Genomic DNA, 20,378 nt, shown 5'->3' with positions numbered 1-20,378 from the left:
TCACTGCTTTTATTCAAAAGGGAAAAGATGCAGAGATGCAGGGTAGCCCAGCTACGTGCAGAGAGGTGTGGGCTGAACTGATCCCACCAACATATTGCAGTTTCCTGATCACCTTTTAGGATTTTTCCCTGAATCTCTGGCTCCACATGGCCTCTGTCATTTTTACAGTTTACACGGCAGCGCCTGCTTGCAGTTCACTTCTCCTGTTTTGGGCTTGGCTGCTTTCTTGTCACACTGCCAGAGCCTGTGAAAGGACCCAGCTAAGGAGAAGGCTGATACAGAGCTTGTGGTCTGTCTGCTTTACTGAGGATTTGTGCCAGCATATGCCCATTTGCCTACTATAGCTGCAACGAGAAACCTTGCAGCTGGGGAGGCATGGAAGAAAAGGTGCTTTTCAGTTCTTTCTTTCAACTGCCAGTTCATTTGAGAGATGAGAAAGCTGGTGTGTGTGCTGAAGCAAGTTATCAGTCCAGGAAGGTGCAGGAGAAAGGATACATTGGGAGGAATGTGCCCACATTCACCCTGCAGAGGTATTTAGCAGATTGCCCCAGAGATACTTGAGATCATCCCAAGCACACACCAGTATAGATGGCACAGCCTCTCTTTTTCCAGCTCCTGCCATTTTCCTCCTCTCCCATGCATATATCTGAGTGCAGGAACAGCAGCATGCCCAGCTGAAGTGTATAAAGCAATTTTGCTCCTGCAATTTTCCTTGTACTCCTTCACAATTTCTGTGGATAGGAGCTGCCAAGAGGCTTTCAGAGGCCTCATGATGCCACAGTGGGACAGGCTTAGGCTTTTGTTCTCCTTCTTCCCATTTTGTGGATACTTACTCTTGATTTGTTGTAATGATGTATGTGTGATTAGCTTGCAGTTATGCTTTCAGCACGTAGAGCAGACAAGGTAATGTGTGAACTGGATATCCACATTCCATTTCTTTGAACTAAGAAAGGTGCATATCAGTTGCTGGAGGAGATTACATCTTTGTTCAAGACTGCAGACTTGCTTGTGGCCATGACTGGAAGAGTCCAAACTTCTGTCAGAAGCAATTACAAATTTTCTTTCGTAGTCTTTTGGTGCAATTGCATGTTCCCTCTTTTGGAGAAGCCAGCAAAAATGTTTTCTTGGATGTTTTTGGTTTTTTCTTTTTTTATAGTTTTTCGTGTTACTCACCCTCCAATCAGTGTTTGTTTAGGATCAGTGTGATTGTTCAGTTTCTTGTTGCCTTTCTGTCTGAAATTATGAAAGGAATTTTTTTTTCCTGAAAATGGGAAAACAGGAAGAATTCTAAGTCTGAATATAATCCTAATGAAACATTTAACTGAGAAGTGGAGAAGTCAGTAATCAGTCAGAAATCAAACACATGCTTTGGGATCTCTCTTAAAGTATGCACCCAAGCCTGTTTATGTTTTATTTCTGCTTTAAACATTGGGCAAGGGAAAGGAGAATCACGAGTTTGTATGGGGTTCGTATAGCTCTGATGAAGAGTCGGCATCAGGAGCAAATAACTTGCCTAGCTACATTTCTCTCCTTTCTTTCTTCTCCCCTCACCATTTTGTCTTGCTGTGTTACCAGCCATTCCTCTCTCTGCTTCTGCAGAGAATGCAGAGGTTTCAGGAAGGGTCACTAGCAACTTCTACAACACAAGTGAGAACAGTGTTTGGAGCTTGTAGCCCTGTTCCTCTGTACTATTTTCTTATTTCATTCACATGCTCATTGCTGGAATCTGTGTTAGTACATAATGCTATTGGACTTTCTGTTTTGTTTCTTAAACAGTATTATTTTCTCTCATTCAGAATTGAGTTTCTGCGACACCTCAGAAGCTTCTTCCAGATCATGTTTAAAATGGAAACAAAGACCGCTGAGGAAGAGCACATGGGTGGGGAGAAAGTCTTGATGACCTGTGTTGGCATTGGATTTTGCAACCTCAGTAAAACTATAAGATAAAAAACATCTACAGACTCTGTGAAAGACAGAAAATGCTGCAAAGATGTAATAAACCCTACCTGTCTCTGTACTTACTCTGGCGTAGGGAGACTTGTGATGATTCCAGTGCGAGGTTACCCAAGCTCACTGCATGTAAACAATAAAGCTGACTTCAGACTATTTAGATCTGTGCTATTTATAAATGCAATGCCAGTATTCTGTGCTGCTTGGAGTGGCTTTCTGGAGTCTCAGCTGACTTGGGACTCTCTGCACTGTATTCCACTGAATGGGACACAAGTGCCTCATGTCGCTGTGCTCTCAGGCCTTAATGAGGTGAGTGCTCTGGTTTTATGTATTTACTGCTTTCACTTGTAGCTTTTTCTGAGAGGTTTAGATAGAGAGGGAAAACAAAAACAAGCTTTGCATTGCGAAACAAATGATCAGAACGGAAATATTAGATTATTGAGGTAATTGCAGAGATAATATTGGCATGAAAATTAAAGGTATGACAGCAATTCTTTGTTTATACATTGTGTGTGTGTGTAGAATTTGTCCAATGCTCCACTCCTGTTTACATTTACTAAATTCACAGATCACAAAATAGTCTGAGTTGGAAAGGACCCAGAAGGATCACTGAGCCCAGCTCTTAAGTGAATGGCCTATACAGGGATGAAACCCATGACCTTGGCATTATTAGCACTGTGCTTTAACCATCTGAGCTCATCTCAGGGTTGCAGCTTCAAAGAAAGATTAAAATATCTCTCTACTATTTTTCCTAATGTTAGAATACCGTAGAGGAGATCACAGCCTATACTGTCTTATTTTAGCCTCTTGCAAGGATGGGCATGGGAGGAGAAACCTCCATGGCAGCTTTTGACTTATCACATATATTCTTTTTAGGTTTGTTTGGCATGCTATACACGTGGCTCACAATTAGTTGTTAAAAGTAGCAAAAATTGCTGTAGGTTTTGAGAAAGAAAAATTTATTCACTTTCACCATCGTATTTTGTGCGTCTGCTCCCTTTTTAAAGTGCCAATAATGCTGTATGGGATGGATTGACAGACGCAAAAACAGTTTCTACCAGGTTGTATATATTTACCCATGAAAGGCCTCAGGTAGATTCCAGGCAAACCTGTGGAAGTTAATGCTGAACTCCTGACACAAGGGAAGAAATTCATATTTGACTTCAGATTATCCTTCATGTGTCTGGAGGAATATAAAACTGTGTCAAAAGCTGCTATATAGAGAGAGCAGATACCAGTGACTGTGTTAAAATGGTTTCACAAACTTTATCTGATGCCACTGTAAAGTGGGCATTACTCTGTAGTACGAAGAATGTATATTGGACACAAAAAGGACTTGGACAGAAGTTCATTATTTGATTACTGTCTTGTTAACTTTTGCAGGCCGTGTGAGTAATTTTTTTACTGTACTTTGTTTGTGTTGCAATCTGTCAGACATGATTTGAAAAAATAAAGTTTGGTTTTTTTCCTAAATAAAGTTTTATTTCCCTTTGAAGTAAAACAGACAACAATTGGGAAAAAAAAAAAGCCTGGAAGTCTTTCCTAAGCCCTTCATAATATAAATGGCTATCTTGAATTAATACATGAAAAAACCAACTATGGGAGTTTCCAGAGAGGGAGGAAAGGGTGAAGCCATTCCTGTAATTTATTAGCTTTCCAAAATTTGACTTGCAGCTAAGGAAATCCTAAATAAAACAATAGGATGTGAAATAAAATAACTTGACTATATTTTTTACATTTTAAGTTAGAAGGAATACAGTCGTGAAAGAATTTACCTTGTTCCCTTCTGTCGCTATGTAATGAAAAAACTAGAAATTTCATAAATTAAAATTACCCAAAATGCAAGTCATTACTGATCCAAAAGATGAAATGTACAAACTAAAATTAAAAGCCACTTGAATAAAAATATAAACCTTACATTAGTTAAAGAATCAAGTTTGTGCCACAGGTCCAATTTCCAAAATTTGCTTAAATAAAAATTTGCAAGTATTGTCACAATTTCAAAAATTAAAAGCTTTATTCTTTTTAAGCTTAACTATAAAGCTGTTTTTCCAAATGTTCCAGTTGCACCAGGCATAGAGATGGCAATAAGTTGCCCAAGCAGCAGATATTATGTTACACAATTACCTGTACTTAACCTCAGTATTAAAATTGGAGTGGTAAGCCTTAGCCCTGCTGCAAATTGCACAGCTCTACAGCACAACACTTTCTGCAACAACTCAAGCCCTGTGAATTTGCTTGTTGCCTTACAGAAAAAAGGAATGGTATATGAAACTGGTAAGTTTTTCAAGAACAGTCACTCTTTGGAGAAATATTAACAATTCCAGAGGAGATTTTAGGTAAGAACTGTCTTAAAATTATATGACCTTCATGTTCTGGGAAAAGTACTTATTAGAAGGAAATCCTGCAGATAAAAGCTGTTTGTTTATCGGCAGAACAGCAACTGACATCTGCTTTGGTGGTCTGATCACACGAGCAGTAAGATAGTTAATTTTAGAGCTGGACAGAGGAAATCAATTTTTGGTGAAAAAAATTCATCGTGTTGGTAGCCACAGACTTTATGGTGAAGATGATAGTTACTAGGAGACACATCTTTCATCTCAGTCCATCTATAGCAGAGTAATACTCAGGTAACTTAAACTTGAAGTGATTAGCTGTACATGAATAATCCTGTGCTCTGAACAATCCATCAGTAATTTAGTTAATCCCTTTGGGTGAACAGCTCTGATAATAAAATCAAAATGGTTTTGGTTGGAAGAGACCTTACAGATCATCTAGTTCCACCATCCCCCCAACCAGGTTGCTCAAAGACCCAATCAGTCTGGCCTTGAACACTTCCAGGGGTTGGGCATCCACAGCTACTGAGCACTGAGCTGCTGTTAGAGCAGCTCACTACCCTCACAGTAAGGAATTTCTTCAAATAGCTAATCTAAACATACCTTCTTTAGCTTAAAGCCATCACCACTTGTTCTGTCACTACCAAGCCCTTTTAAAAAGTTCTTTCCAGCCTTCCTTTAGGTTCCATTAGGTACTGACTTAAAGGTGCTGTAAGGTCTCCACAGAATCTCCTCCAGGCTGTACAAACCCAGCTCTCTCATGAGGAGAGAGCAAACCCTCCTGTCCTCATGAGGAGAAGAGGTGCTCAAACCCTCAGATCTTTACTGTGGGCATCTTCTGGACTTGCTTTAAGAGGTCCAGGTCTTATTTTGGAGTCCCCAGAGCGGAATGCACTACTGCAGGTGCAGTCCCATGAGAGTTGCAGTCACAGTGATAATGTGAAAAGTATTTGTAAAATATGCCTTTACCTTGCATCTCCTGCCAATTTTGTAATACCTGTTGTCAAACTTTCTTCTATGATGTTATGATTGTAGTTTGACTGCACCTTCTGTGGTTATGTCACAAAATCCATGCTAACTTGCTGTAGCAAGTTGTGTGGGACAGCTTCTGGAGTAGAAGAGATTATATTGGAAGCAAAATTGTTTCATTCCAAGTGCACTTTATCAAAGGCATATGGCTAGAAGCCAGTGCAATAACTGTCTGGGGAAGCACACAGTAGGTAATTTATCTGGGCCAAAATAGTAAGTACATGGCTGTCTTGGGTAATGTTTTCAAAATGGTGTTTTGTTACTGCCAGAGCATATATACTTTCTCTCTTCTTCCTCTTCCCCATGGGTAATACAGATTTGTTTCAATCCACAGAGGCATAATTCTGTGCTTGCAAATTCTGACGTTCACTTCCCTGTTTCTCAATCATACTCTTGAGAAACCAGAGGCAAAAAAAGACAAACAAGTGAAGAAACCAATTTTCAGGATGCACAATTTTGTCTGAGTTAATTTCCCCCCCCTTTTTTTTTTTTTAATATTGTATGGCCATCTCCATGCTTTTATTTTGTGTGTCTGATGTGTGTCCACTTCTATTTAATCTGGCTCCTAAGGGATCCCAAGTGAGACACACAACTGCGTCACAGCAACTCTAAACAAAAATGTGGAAGGAGCATCTTTTCCAGTTACTGCTTAGGTCTTGGTAAGCTGTATCTTAAAAGAGCATTCACAATGGGGACTGTAGTGTCTTCCTTGTGCCTGTTGCCTCTGAGCACCACTGACAAGTTCTGAAAAACACCTATAACCTGTTGTCAGTGAGAAGGGTAAAAAGACAGAAAGTCCTGCAGGGAAGAGATTGTGTGGGCTGAATTGTGTGGTGACGGTGTTGGATGAGTAACAGAAGCAAGTCATGCACTGTGTCACAGCATCACAATGTCCAAATAGCACTTAGACTAGATATAAATTGAGTTGTGACATTGCTACAAGACAGAACTATTAGGGTGATTTGTAGTAAATCTGTAGCAATAGATGTCAGGTGTTAGTGCTAATCTCTTTCCTGGAATAGTAAGATTATGTATATACACTAAGAAGAGTGGCCAGACCTGTATTCCCTGTGTATTAGAGAGTATAGAAAAACTCTGTGTATGTAGCAATAAGGAGACCCAGAGAAGAAACCTGGTTTAAGGTGGTATTGATCAAGGATGTAGCAACAAGAAAACAAAGGCCAAAATAAATTCTTTACATGAGGGTGAGCAGTGGCTGGGTGCCCACGGAAATTGAAGCAGCAACTGCTCTGCACAACAGCACACAGAGGTAGGCTGTGTCTTTGCGTGTTTGTCCTCATGCTGTATGTTTGCCACATTGTCACTCCCTCTTCTCAGTACCAGTTTGGCCATGCTTCCCTGGCAGCCTCCGCTGTGCTGCTCACACAACAAACATCAGTGCTCCTTCAACAGTGATCCCATGGTGAAAATCTGTAGGGCCTTGAAGGTGTCTGGTGCTTAATTACAGATGAACTAGTAGGATTAAGGGCTTGATTCCAGTGGTCATCACTACATGGCAATGACACATTCCACTTTACAAAATGCAACAGGCCAGGAGGGCACTTAGTTTTGCAGGATGCCTCAGAAGTTACATGCTTCAGAACAAAATGCCTTACCCCTTCCCACTGCATTTTTAACCTGCCGCCATGTTGCTCCTTGAAAGTTACTTAAATCTTTTTTCAGTCCTAAACTGTCTCCAAGGATAAGAAAAAAACTGCTTTAGCAAATTTTGCATAAATTAGGTATATTTTCTTGACTTTGATGAATGTGGATATATTCCATAAGTTAAGTCTATGGTTCTAAATCATCATCCCTCAGCACATCAAGATAAACAATTTTCTTTGCGTGTCTGGAAATAAGTTTTGATTCTGTATAATATGCTAAAGATTTGCAAGATGCATCTAGATCAAAATATGCATGAATTTTGATTATTTACACTTTTTTTGGTTTTAACATCATGAAAGTGGGGAAAAAAGAGAAGAAAACTACAGGCATACTGTTTTGTTTGTGTGCCAGCATTCAGAAGGTGCTTGAAACAGTATGGCTTCCTGAGAGATTCATAAAACTATTTGTATTTAGAAACACATCTAAACATTCAGAATGTGACTTGGAAAGAATTTCTATTGAAGAATGTTTCTGAGCATTGTTTGTAAAAATCTACTTAATAATTCATGCCACAAGTTTATTATCTCCTATTTTCACTTGGTTTTTTGCACATAGGTAATCTACATAATATATTTTCAAAGAACACATCCACAGTGAGTCCAGGGCTAAATAAGACAGACTAGAAAAAGGTATTTCTGTTTCTTTTGGAATGTGTTTGTCAGGTTGTTAGCAAAAATACTGTACTTCACCATTTATGTCAGCAGCAAGTTTTGTCTTGAAACAGTGTCAAGATCTTGCTCTAGACTTTTTTAAGCAATGATGCATGAATTCAAAGAGAGGAGCTGTTCTGGAAGATCTGGCTTTTTCCATGCTATGTAGAACATCTTAGAAGAACAGGCTATTAGACAAGACACAGTTGAGTTCCTTAGTCAACAAGAGGGTGAGGGGGGCTAGTCTAAAGCTGCATCACCAGAGGCTGGGTATGGCAGCTGCCTAAAGAGGAATTCTTCATTTTAGTTTAAAGTACAAATAAAGAATGGACATCTGTTTCAGTTTGCAGAGTTAAATAAAAATTGTTAGCAGATTTTTTAAAAACTTGAAAATTACAGTAAGAAGCAAAAAGAGAGTATAACTAACAGCCAAGGAGAAGGATATTATAGAATTTTATTACCCTTCTTTTCCGTTCTCAGTCTCATAAGTTTGCACAGAAAAGAGCAAATTTTTGCCAGAAATTGTTGAGTAGCTGTTGAGACATTGTAAGGAAAATACAAGAAATTACCAAAATTGTCACTTGCCTGACACATGGAGTGAAAACTTAATCATATTTATGCTCATGGCATTTTCTTCACTGAATCACTTTCAAAGAAAGAGCTGCTATGAAAGAACTTGTCCGAAATGTCTCTTTTCACACTTTTAGTGTGATTTCAGGGAAGTCTCTCACTGATTTCCTCTGTCTTATGTCTTCTCCAGGCAATAATCGTATATTAATTGATTGATAACAATCAATTAATATACTATTTGAATTGTTATTCTCAAGTCATAGGCATATAAATATTAAAAGGTACATTTTTTGCATTACATGCAATGTAATTCTTGGCTTCACGCATTTTTATCCTCTGTTCCAAAGTCTGTGTTTTGTGCCAGTGGTAAAGAAGAATAAAGTTACTCATTTTTATCCCACAGGGAGCTGGACTAGAAAATATCAAGATTCACAGAACCTCAGATTTGCCTCACTTTATGATGGCTATAAGCTTTTTTGGGCTCTACAAGTCTGAATCTCCCTATTCTATTTCTGCTCTTTTTTAACGTTGGTTTTGGTTTGAGGGTGGTGGGGTTTGATTGTTTGTTTTGGTGAAGTTTACATTCTTGCTTTTGCTTTTTTCACAGAATTTGTTTGGTTTATTTTGTTTACCTCTAAAGACTAAATTTTGCCAGTTTTACTTGAGAAAGCTTTCCATTGTGATATATCCCTTTCTCCACTGATCTCTTCTCACTCCTGTTAGATCCATGATCTTTGCTGTATTGTACTAGCTGGAAGAACAATCCCCACTATGCTGCAGTGGGACTCTGAGTTGCTACATAATTTCACTTCTCTGTTCCCTCTATGCACACAGAATCCTCCCCTGGCCACTCAGCCAGACAGCTTCCTCTCTTTTTTTCCACTGGTCATTGATCTGTCTCACTACAGGGATTTTCATCCAAGATTTCTGAAATAGAAGAGTGAAGAGACAGATTGGATTTTTTCTAAGTAAATCTGCCCTAGTAGTTCCTGCTGTAGAAACAAAGCATTTTCCTCATCTTTCCGTCTCAGAGGTCTCCTTGAAGGCTTGCCATCTTGAAAAGTAATAGTCCTCTGGCTGAATCCTCTGACTTTTGGAAAAAAGGGGAGCAAGAAAGGAACTTAAGCCTAACACTCAGAATCAAAGTTTCTTGCTGACTGGCACTAACATGTATGGCCTGCTTTAAAACTGGTGGAATATTGTGCTACAAAATGGACAATGAGCACATTTTTATAAAGTCCTATGTTTCTGAATTGTACAAGATAAAATCTTGATATAAAGCTCCAGTCTTATGAAGTTGAAATACTTTATTGTTTTAAGACCTTCTGTTAAGGAAGCCAGCCTACTGTTGTGTTTGCTTATCAATACTGGGAGTTTCTGTCATTAACTTTCCACTGGTGAAAACCCTTACTGCATTTCATCGTATAAGGTGTCTACCATTGCTACTGCAAAGACTATCTCCAGCACAAAGACAAGGTTAGCTTAAAAGAAGGAGCTTTGAGGATTAGATACTACTTTTTGTCTTCTTGCTAAAGAAAGCAGTGTGGGGAATAAAAGTCATGAATATATAGAAGCATGCAGTTGAAGAAACTAATATAACTGTGCTACTGTTTCAATTATCTGTTTATATTTAAAATCTATAATGCTATTTTAAAATATTATTCTTTTGCCCACTAGCATTTTTTAGGGAATTAAAAAATAATTCCACACCCTTGCCAGCATATTTTTGCAGAGCTAGCTCATATAAAAAAATCACAGATGCTAACCATAATAGTTCAGTAGTTCCATCTCACCAACCACTTTCATGACAATCCACTTCTTCTGGTGTTACTGCAGCTGCTAGCCAAATATTAAACTCAAACAGCTCTGTGTGGGGCTTGTTAGTTTCACTTTTGAGGGTAAGCAGAACAGTAGCAGTTCCAAGTAAAAGCCATTCCCTCTGCAATCTTTTCAATTTGCTTCCTCTGCCATTTACTGAGTGGTAACCTCTCCATAGGTCAGTAGAATATTTGTTTATGTTGCCTGCTCAAACATTTCTTAAGCACAAACTGGCTCCTGTTGTCACAATTTCTGGTAACCAAAAATATCCATCTGTGTTTTTTGGTAGCTCTAGGCTTTCCGTCTATGGCTGACTCAATTCTGTAGCAGCAGAGGAAGCAGAATAGAAGAGGTTCAAAACCGGGAGGGTTGGACACCCTGTGACTCATCTCAGAGGACTAGGTTTCCTCCACAGGTCTAGCTGTGTTGAAGGCAGTGCCAGGGCTTCAGGGCACTCTTGCAGCTTCTCTGGTCCTGGAAATGCCAGATTCAACATTACTTGGCATTGATCGAAAACCATGACATCTAGCTTTCCTTCATTTCTGTAGATGAGTACTAGTTCTGCTCTTTGAAGCAATTAGATAAATACATGAAAAGTATCTTGGGAATGACACACTCTGAAGCTACTCCCTGGAAGGATCAAGTTAACTCCTGTTTCTGCCTGAGGTACAGCTACCTTGACAATATCTTTTATAACCTAAGTTTGAGGAAGCTTAATGGCAAGTGATATGTATTCTTTGCCCTAGGGAGAGCTTTTTTGCTGTATTTTGTACGTGTGCCTCAGTGTCAGGGAATATTTACTGGAATCGCTTATCTTAAAATCTTCCTCCTCTAAGAGAAGGAGTCAGAGGAAGCTATTTCTAGATCCTGAAACGCTGTCCCAGAGAGCTCCAGTATGTAGTTTATTTCCATTACGCTATAAAGAGTGGAACAAGATATCAATATTTTCAAATTTAATAGTTGCTGGGTGCTTCTTTTAATATAGGAAATTAAAAAGCTGAATGTGATTTATTGCTTTAATTACAAAGAAAGATCTTTAACTGATCTTGGAATTTGAAAATAAGGGAGGAGAAGAAATCAGTGATTTGACATGGGTTTGATGTTGTTTGTACCATTGTAAATACAAAGCAATAGTGAAAATCAGTAGTTAAATTATGTAAAGTCTGATCCCACAATTAATTAATTAAAGCTGTATTACTAAAGCAGTGGCATGTGGGACAGGCCTCTCTCAGCTGGTTTGTAGAGGTCCATACCTTTTTGAATCTAGGAATTTACTTCTTTGTGAAAACCCTATACTCTTGCTAGTTTTAACTAAAATTGGGCCAACGTTTCAAAAGCAAAACAACTATGTTAAAGATACCTAATAATTTATTTTTAACATAAAATATTTTTGTATTACAGTTTTGCCAGTGTGCATATTTGATACCAACATTGATATCCAGCTTTTTCCTGAAATAACTTTCCCAGAAATATTGATAAAGCAGTAGGTCTCATATCTATTTTCATTTTAATTAATATATTCATTTTAATTAATAATTACTTAGCACATTTGAAGAATCAGCAGACTGCATATTTTTATAATTGTATTTCAGACTGGAATAGGTTTCTGATTTTAAGCTCTGCTCATCCTTTTCCAGAGCTATGAATCAAAACACAACTTGCTGCTCCTATGTACTATTAATCAGAAGTAAAACTGAGTAGAAACAAAAGTGAAATTCAGTGTCTTCACTTCATTGTGAAATATTAAGATGAGAATACCATGTGGAAAAATTAACTACAAACAAATTTTTCACTTTGTGTTTACTGTAAGTAGAGACTTCTAGAATCACTTCATAAAAGTTTCTTGTTTGTATATTTGTGTGTGTATATCAAAGTTTCTTGCTCTTACAGAATCATAAAATGCTTTGGGTTTGAAGAGACATTAAAAATAATCTAGTTCTAATGCCCCCGTCATAGGTAGGGACATCTTCCACTATACCAAGTCACTCAGAGTCACATCCAATTTAATCTTGAACTTTCACCTTCCGTCTTCTAGGGATGGACTATTTGCAGTTTCCCTGGGAAACCTGTTCCAGCACCTCAGTGTTCTCACAATAAAGCATTTCTTCTTAATATCTAAGCGGAACCTACTTTCTTCAGTTTAAAGCCATTTTGTCCTGTCACTACATGCCCATGTAAAAAGAGTCTCTGTGGTCTTTCTGTAAGACTCCTTTACAGGAAGGTTGCTAAAACTGGAAGGCTGCTCTAAAGTCTCCCTGAAGCCTTCTCCCTGAAGCCTTCTCTTCCCCATCCTAGCTCAAGAACCCTAATTGAGGTCTCTGGTGATTGATGTGAGTACAGAAGGCAGTTAGGAAAATCTGCAAGGTACGCTTGGTTCACTTTCATGACATTGATTTTCTGTGTAGCATCCAAGTGGCTTAGTAATTGTATCTTAAATGTAGTCGAGTGAGGAAATTCAAAAACTTCAACAGTTGACTGTAACAGGGTTTTTGTTACCCCGTTGTGTTGTCTTTTGTCCTTTTAGTTTCTAGCTGTATCACCCTCACATCCTGCTACATACAAAAGCAGATGAAATTACACAACAGTTAAATAACACAAAGAAAAACCCCAAATCCAACAGGACGAAACACTACTGATGGAAATGAATTTACATAAACATTAACTTTTGAAGCTTCCTGGCTTTCACAGATAGATAACTGCTGCCAAACAAGCTCAGGAAAGTTAACTTTCCATAATAATGCATGGTAAAAGAATATGTGTGGAGCTGCATTCCATTGCATTTAAAATCAGACATTATTAAACAGTACATAATTAACTTCTAGAAATATTAATTTTAAGAATCCGTAACAACTGTTCTCATCTAAATCTCCATTCATGTCTTGAGATAGAAGAAAATAATTCTTATATATATATATATATATATATATATATATATATATATATATACATGTGAAAACACTATTCAAAGAACAATCTTACTTTCCACAAATTGATGCCAGGTCATTACATAGTCATGAACACTGTACACAACGAAGTCCCAAAGAAGGTGAACTGTGCTGGAAACCTATAAGTGTGCCTTAGAGTACTTCTGGTCAGTTTCTGAGTCCCTTTAAATATCTGGAAACCTCAAGAATGAATAGAGAAACACTAGATTGTGTATATGAGGAAAGCAGGCTGTTCCCCACATTTGCCTAGGGTAAGAAAGGCTGAGGTGATTTTGGTTTGATTTTTCAAAAGGAAAAACAGACCTGGGCCCTTCAAAATCTATTTTGAGAGGTTTTCAATCTAGTAGACTTCCCTATTTCTATGGGATTTTCAAAGACAATTTCTTTGTCAAAAGTTATTTTCCTATTGATAGGTAGACCTAGGAAGGCACTTTAATTTATCTTTATTATGAATATGAATACAATTTGTATAAGAGTAGCACTGAAAACCTTTTGAATTCAGTAGGGGGTTGATCCTGGCTGGATACCAGTATCCAACAAAGCTACTCTAACACTCCTTCACAACTAGACATGGGAGAGAAAATATAGTGAAAGGCTCATGATTTGAGATAATGTCAGTGAGACTGGTAAACCAATTACCATCTCAGGCAAAACAGACTGAATTTGGTCATTAGTTGAATTTAGGACCAAGAAAATCAGATCAGGATAACAAGAAGTAAAACAAACCTTAAAAACAGTTTTCCCCACTTCTCTTCCTTCCTAGCTCTACTTCCTCCTGCACTGGTGCAGGCAGAAGGGGAACGCGGGTTATGGTCAGCTCATCAGACATTTTTTCTCCCAGTGCTCAGGGAGACAAGTCTTCCCCATGCTCCAGTGGGGGGTGCCTCCCACAGGAGACAGTTCCCTATTAATTTCTCCAGTGTGAGCTCATCTCACAGGAAGATTGCGCTCTTCCACAGGTGCAATCCATCAGGCACAGCCTGCTCCAGCATGAGATCTCACAGGGTCACAAGTCCTACCAGGAAACCGGCTCCAGTGTAGGCTCCTCTCTCCCTGGGTCTGCAGGTCCCTGCCAGGATAGGCCTCCCTTGGGGTCACAGCCTCTTTTGGGCATCCCTCTGCTCTGGTGTGGGTCTCCTTCAGAGGTTGCAGATGGATCCCTGTGGATCTCCATGGGCTGCAGGAGCACAGCTGCCTCACCATGGGCTGCACCATGTGCTGTGAGGGAATCCCAGCTACAGTGTCTGCCTTGTCCCTCCCTTTCTCCACTGACCTGGCTGCCTGCAGAGCTGTTCCTCTCACACACTCTCACTCTGCTCTTCTCTGGCTGCAATTACATCTACCCAATAACTTTTTTTCCTTCTTAAACATGTTACCAAAAGGAATTACCATCATTTCTGATTGTCCCAGCCTTGGCCAGCAGCATGTCTGTCTTGAAGGTGTCCTGACACTGGCTTTAGCAGACATGGAGGATGCTTCCAGCATATTCCGACAGAAGCCAGTAGCTCCCCCACTACCAAAACCTGGACACGCAAATCTAGGACAAACGCATATGTTATTGTATTTAGATACCAGTTAGGTACAGAAGATACCCTGCTTTAAAGATGAAAGGGAAAACAAAGCAAAACAGAACCTATGCAAGCAAAAGTTGGTTAGGAAGCAGTCACTTGATGGAGTCCTGGCACACTGATGGACTCCTGAAGCATTTGTATTGTAATCACTAGGACTTTTGACAGCAGAGCCACTAACAAACTCAAGACAAGCTGAGTCTTCAGTGCTTGAAGGTTCTCCTTCAGCCTCAGACTGCAGTTTTATTAATTTTATTAATTCTGTTAGCAGATTTTGAGTAGAAATTCAGGCTTACTGACCCTTTTCCTCACTGTGTAGTACTAGTATACCTAAATGTTTACTAAGCAAAAAAAGTCATAGGGTGACAGTAAATTTGTTGTCCCCTGTAATACCATTTAAACCAAGCCATTTCCCATCTTTGGACTGCATTTCAAAAATTTATTTTGAAGTTCTACAGTTAAACCAATTGCTTGTGCTTACTTGCCTGCCTGCTTTTTCCAGCTACTAAATTGTTGGCTGCACACTAGGTTTTATCCTCTAATAAGAGAAAGGCACATGTTCCTTAAAAGGAAATCCCATGCTGCTGCTCTGTTGTGACTCAACTAACTTGGCAAGAAAGGAATTTACTCCATTTCTGTATCAGATCCACACCAACCTGTGCTGAGCCACACGGATAACAGTGTTCAAAGGATTGCAACATTTAATAGAGCCACAAGTGGTATGGAGATCAGTGCAGACCTTACTACTCACATGAGGCAATTAGCTTCACTAAACAGTAAATAAGCAAATTATTTAATCTTTATTTGCAGAAAACCTATCAGACACTATTGAAATCCACAAAACTGGAACAATTAAATTTGAAAGGTGCAGAGGGAAATCTCATGCACTACATATGGGTGACTTTTGCATATGCTACCAATGTTGATTAACAAAGGCAGCAATACTGCTATGCAATCCTTTTAAATCCAAGATTTAATGCCACTGGACATCTGACATACCCATCTCATACAATCTGTCAGGCAGAGAACTATTCCTGATCACTGTGGCCTACAAAGCAGGCTTCTCTGTCTTCTCCTTGTATAGTTTGGAGGGAATTCCAGAGAGCTCTTGGAAAATGAAAGCTTATCCAACTCCTGGAAACTTCTGGGAAAGGAAACAGAGCAGTTTTGGACACACAGGGAGCATTACCTGTTTCCATTCCTCTAGTTTATAGAAGTCACTGTCCTGCATTAGTCACTGTAGTCTCTGAGTGCTTTTTACTTGCTCAGCAACTGAACTCATGCTTGTTCTTGTAGGGCTTTTCTATGTTTGTTTGGGTTTTTCAAAAATGTTTCCTATGGGATTATTGTGTGATGCAGCATTTTGTACCTGATCAAGAACACATTGGGCTGTTGGAGAAGGAGCTGACAAAGAAGTGCATCTTCCAGTGAGGTACAATTGAGTGCCTTTTGCGTTCTTAGGTATATGCTCCAAAAGCTGTCTTTGCAGAAATGCATTACAGAAGGTATTCTTAGGTACTTTCTACTGTCTCTCAGAGGAACAGTATCAAATGGATGTCCGGAAGGCGACAACCTTGCGCTTCCTGTTGGGGCCCTCAAAGCCAAGACATCGCTTCTTTTCCTAAATTAGATTTTCCCAAAGGGAATTGAATTAGAAGTGTGTCCTTTTGCAAGCTGAGTCATACACAAACCTGTATTTACAGGTGCTTTTTCTTCCATTCTCCTCCAGGAAGGAGGTAATCACTCATACAACTTCAGGAAAAAGGTTTCAGAGAATGACTATAAAAAATGAAAACATTTCTTTTAAGACTGTTCTTTGCACCATATATTTAAAGGGAAAGCATGGCTTTTTAACCAAAATATATTTTTGTCCAAGGCAGAGCCTACTACACAAAGAAAATGAGAAAAAACATGATGACATATGTTTTACTAAACAGTATGAATTTCACATCCTACTACAAAAGTAGAAAGAAAAGTGAAATACATGCAGGGATTTGACTAAAATAAGTAACTTCCTTAATGTTGTAATTTGCAAAGGTTTTGCAAATAAGTCCCTACCTTTGAACAGAGAATATGCTTTGATTTTAATTTCAGATGAAAATGATAAATCAAAGGACAACTATGAGAATTTTTGAAGGAATTACTACAGAACTATTTCTGTAATTTTCAGCTTTTTGAACATGAAAATGAAACTAAGTCTGTATCCTGCCCAGCATACTAATCTCAGAATTTGGAACACAGAAGTAATCAAGTAAGTAAAATCAAGCCTTTTGCACAGATGGCAAGTTCATGACTTGCTTTGAAAAGTAAACTAAATTTGAAGCTGCTACACCACCTGTAGAAATAATGTTTTTTTGTATAATTAGTGGTATTTTTGTCCGTTATTTGGGCATATGTTTACTAAGTTTATTGTTTAGAACCCATGTTTTTGGATTCTGTGGCTATGCCTGTGTTACTACGCCGTACACAAAATGAACACACAAAATGAAATGTGTGAACAGTGTGGAGGTAAAACGGTACTTCAGCTCCCTGCCACAGACAGACCCTGGCATCCAAGCATACTAACATGCAAATGTATGGACACTGTATGATAATTTAGAAAGGGAAGGGTGTGCTTAAATGGCAGTTAGATGCAAACCTGAGATGTTCACAGTTTCTGAGTGCAGATGCCTTTTAAAGGATTTGTTGAAAATTGATATAGTAGCAAGAACTCTGATGAAAAGTAATGAATAGTGCTGAATAGATCAGAGAAAAAGGACACTTCATAGGACAATTCTGTTTCTTGCTATGTTATACTAAAATGTGTTTAATTATAATAGAAGACGAACAAAAGTACCAGGTATCACTAGATAAGCTATAAAGTTTGGAGTCCTAACACAGATTGGACTTTCAAAATCTAAGCAAGTGATGGTGTGCTTTATCACTCCAGAAGCTGAGAAATTTTGCAGGTCCAACTACACCTGACCCTGACAAACTACTGAAACTTAACAATATAAGGATTTGTCATCTATTTAAGTCAAATTTTTTGCATTTGCAGGGGTCTGTCCACAGAAATCTTGATGGACAAAGTTTTATGTCATGCAGTGAGCAGCACCAATGTAGTACACTACTCTCCTTATCTTTTGAGCGGTCTGGATGTCAGTAGCATATTAGGTAATTATGTTTAGGAGGCATCAGAATATTTTTATTTTGGGGTTTCTTTATTTTCTCTGCTTCAAAGAAGTTTCCAGTGTTGCTGCAGCATGTTTGTGTGAGTTTTCCACACTGCAAACTAAGGAGAGACGTTAAACATGAAAAGCAAATTATTAGAGAATGTAATACCACAGAAACTTTATTTGAGATGAAGGACTAGATGTTATCGAAGACAACATGCTGTAATTGACTTTATTTCAAAATCACCAGGTATTCTTTACATTGCACATTCAATAAAAACAAAGCAACCAACGATATAATTTCCAATTCTGAAATGGCCTAGATCTCGCCCTTAAAGGACATGAGACCTCTGGGATGATGTTATAGCACATGGTCATACTCTTCTGTACAGAGCAAAAGAACATCCATCACGTCACAGAAATGACATGACAAAGTAAGATTGTCCTTAAAGAATTACATTTTAACAGTGCCAATTGCTAGTTGACCCATAACAGCCTGCTTTGAAAACAAGAATGTCACGAGCATGAGTCTATTAGCATGCGTCTGAGACTCATCAACCATCAGACTTTTACATGGCTTTTTAGTTCTTCCCTGTCCCAGCTTGTGTTTATCCTTTGTCTAACAGACAACCCAGTTCCTCAGCCTTCAGGTGAAGCATGTTTACTAGGCAAGGACAAGAAAACAAGGAACAAACTCATCGGAAACAGGAAGTGACAGAAAAGTGTGCATTTCAGAAGTCAGAACTGTGCAATAAATCCCAAGAGGTGGGACAGAACTAGCGCGCGCACACACACACACACACACACACACACACACACTCTACACTCTGCTTAAAAAACAACCTTACATTTTTTTTTTTTCTTTGGCCCAGCTAACACACTAACTACTGTGCAGCCAGACCGCAGCAAGGACGCACTGTTTGTTTGCCATGGCTGAACAAGGCCAGATCTGTCCCTCCCGGTGCTGGTCCCAAGCCCTCCAGCTTTCACCTGGGCGGGCTCCCACACACGGAGACTTGTGGCAGACAGGAGAAGCCTTCGCTGCCCACACCGACTGTCGAGCAGGCAGCGGGGGCAAACAGCAGCGCTCGCCTGCTCGGCAGCGGTTCCGCTACTCGCACCGACAAAATCCTGGTGCCCTCTCTAGTGCTGACGGAACCTGACAGAGCTGAAGATGAGTTTCGATCTCAAGCACATACGCGGCTCGTGGGGATGGTACTGTGTGTAGGGCCAAGAGCTGGACGCGATGACCCACGTGTGTCCCTTGCCCTTTCCAACTCAGAGCGTGCTGCGATTCTGCGATGAGGGGGCTGCCGCCTGCAGAGCACGGCAGAGCTGCGCGCCGCCCGCCCTGCGGCCGCACGGCGTCCCCGCGGGCCGAGGGACACGGCGAGCCCCGCCGGAGCGGCCGCGCCTCGCCGGGGCAGCGCGGCGGGACCCGCCCCGCCCGCAGCCGCGCGATGACGTGAGCGGCGGGAGCGCCGCCCAGCCGGAGGCAGCGGCCAGAGCGCGGGTCGGCGCGGAGCTGCCGCCGCGTCCCCCGGCCGGCGCCGCCGTGCATGGGCAGGGAGCGGGCGGGACGCTGCCTGCGCGCCGCGCTGCACAGCCACGGCCGCGGTGAGTGGGGCCGGCAGCGCTCGCCCGCCGGCGGGGCCCAGCGGGTGGCCGGGGTGGCGGCTGCACCGCCGTGTCCCGAGCCCCGTCCCGCCGGCGGGGGCTCAGCCCCGTCGGGCGGGGGCGGGCGGGCGCTCGGGGGGCGGGAGACCCTGCCCGCCGGGCGCTGTGAGCGGGGCACCGCGCTGGCTTCCTCCCCCTCCGTAAACAGGGCTCCCGGGGGGCGGGCCGGGGCCGACCTGGGCGGCGGGGAGCTGGAAGGGTGGCTGCCGCGCCTCCTCGGCGGAGGTGCCGTGTGTTGCGGGAGAACTTCCTCGCGAATACTTATTTGTGCCGTTAAAAAAAAAAATCTCTTCGCAGAAGGAGGGCAAACAGTCACGAAAAACCACACTTGTGGTTTTTCTCTGTAAGTGTCTATTGAATTTGCTTCTGCGTGGGGAAGTGTTCCGTTAGGTGTGGGTTGTGAATTAATTGATTTGATTAATTTGCAGAAGATAATTTTTCTTTTAAGAAAAGAATTTCAGATAAAACTAAAAAACTTCCTCAGATTTTTTTTTCCTTTTCTTTTTCTCTCTCTTTTTTTTTTTTTTTTTGCGACTGAAGCCTAATTAGAACCTGATTGTGGCATTGTCTTCAAATTTTTCACTTCTGCAGTCAGCGACAGGTGAGAAAAAAAAACCACCTTCCTTTGGTTATTTATAAATTGTTTTATGCTGGGAATTGCTGACTGTATTCCTTCTGGTTGCTGTACAGAAGAAAACTTAATTGGGAAGATTGTAATGGCTATTGACAATTTTGAGTGTAATTCTGTACTTGAGATTATTTGCTTTGTGATCATTGTTTCTGACATCTTAGCTCTGTAAAGCTTACCAATTTATTATCTCTTAATTTTTTCTGTTACTAATTAAATGTAACATGTATGTAAGTAGGTGAGAGAGAAGTATTTCTTAAGTTTCTGTTTTGTGGAAAATCAGCATTGACAGATGACTATAGAGAGACTCTGTGCACACTTAAAGGTATTTTGGATCAGTTTTATGGATTAACTTTCTTTTCCTTCCCTGCATCTCAGTCTTCATAACTG

General features: G+C 40.3%; 2 protein-coding genes across 3 annotated transcripts in view; both read left to right on the top strand.

Annotated features, from left to right (window-relative positions):
• The window catches only part of RCL1 (RNA terminal phosphate cyclase like 1), a 33,158-nt gene extending 29,490 nt beyond the window's left edge, over positions 1–3,668 (top strand). For both annotated transcript variants that reach the window (XM_059493009.1, XM_059493010.1), the window contains one exon: positions 1,797–3,668. In XM_059493009.1, the coding sequence (XP_059348992.1) occupies positions 1,797–1,947 (151 nt within the window). In that variant the 3' untranslated portion in view covers positions 1,948–3,668. The remainder of the gene's footprint in view (positions 1–1,796) is intronic.
• Positions 3,669–19,232: 15,564 nt separating this feature from the next.
• Positions 19,233–20,378, top strand: part of JAK2 (Janus kinase 2) — an 87,257-nt gene continuing 86,111 nt past the window's right edge. The window contains exons 1-2 of the mRNA XM_059493146.1: positions 19,233–19,300; positions 19,901–19,961. The gene's annotated coding sequence lies outside the window, so the exon portion shown is untranslated. The remainder of the gene's footprint in view (positions 19,301–19,900; positions 19,962–20,378) is intronic.

Source organism: Ammospiza nelsoni, chromosome Z (assembly GCF_027579445.1).
Source record: "Ammospiza nelsoni isolate bAmmNel1 chromosome Z, bAmmNel1.pri, whole genome shotgun sequence".
In the NCBI taxonomy this organism is placed as follows: Eukaryota; Metazoa; Chordata; class Aves; order Passeriformes; family Passerellidae; genus Ammospiza; species Ammospiza nelsoni.
The sequence above is the reverse complement of the archived record's forward strand: the minus strand, read 5'-3'. Positions and strand labels throughout refer to the sequence as shown.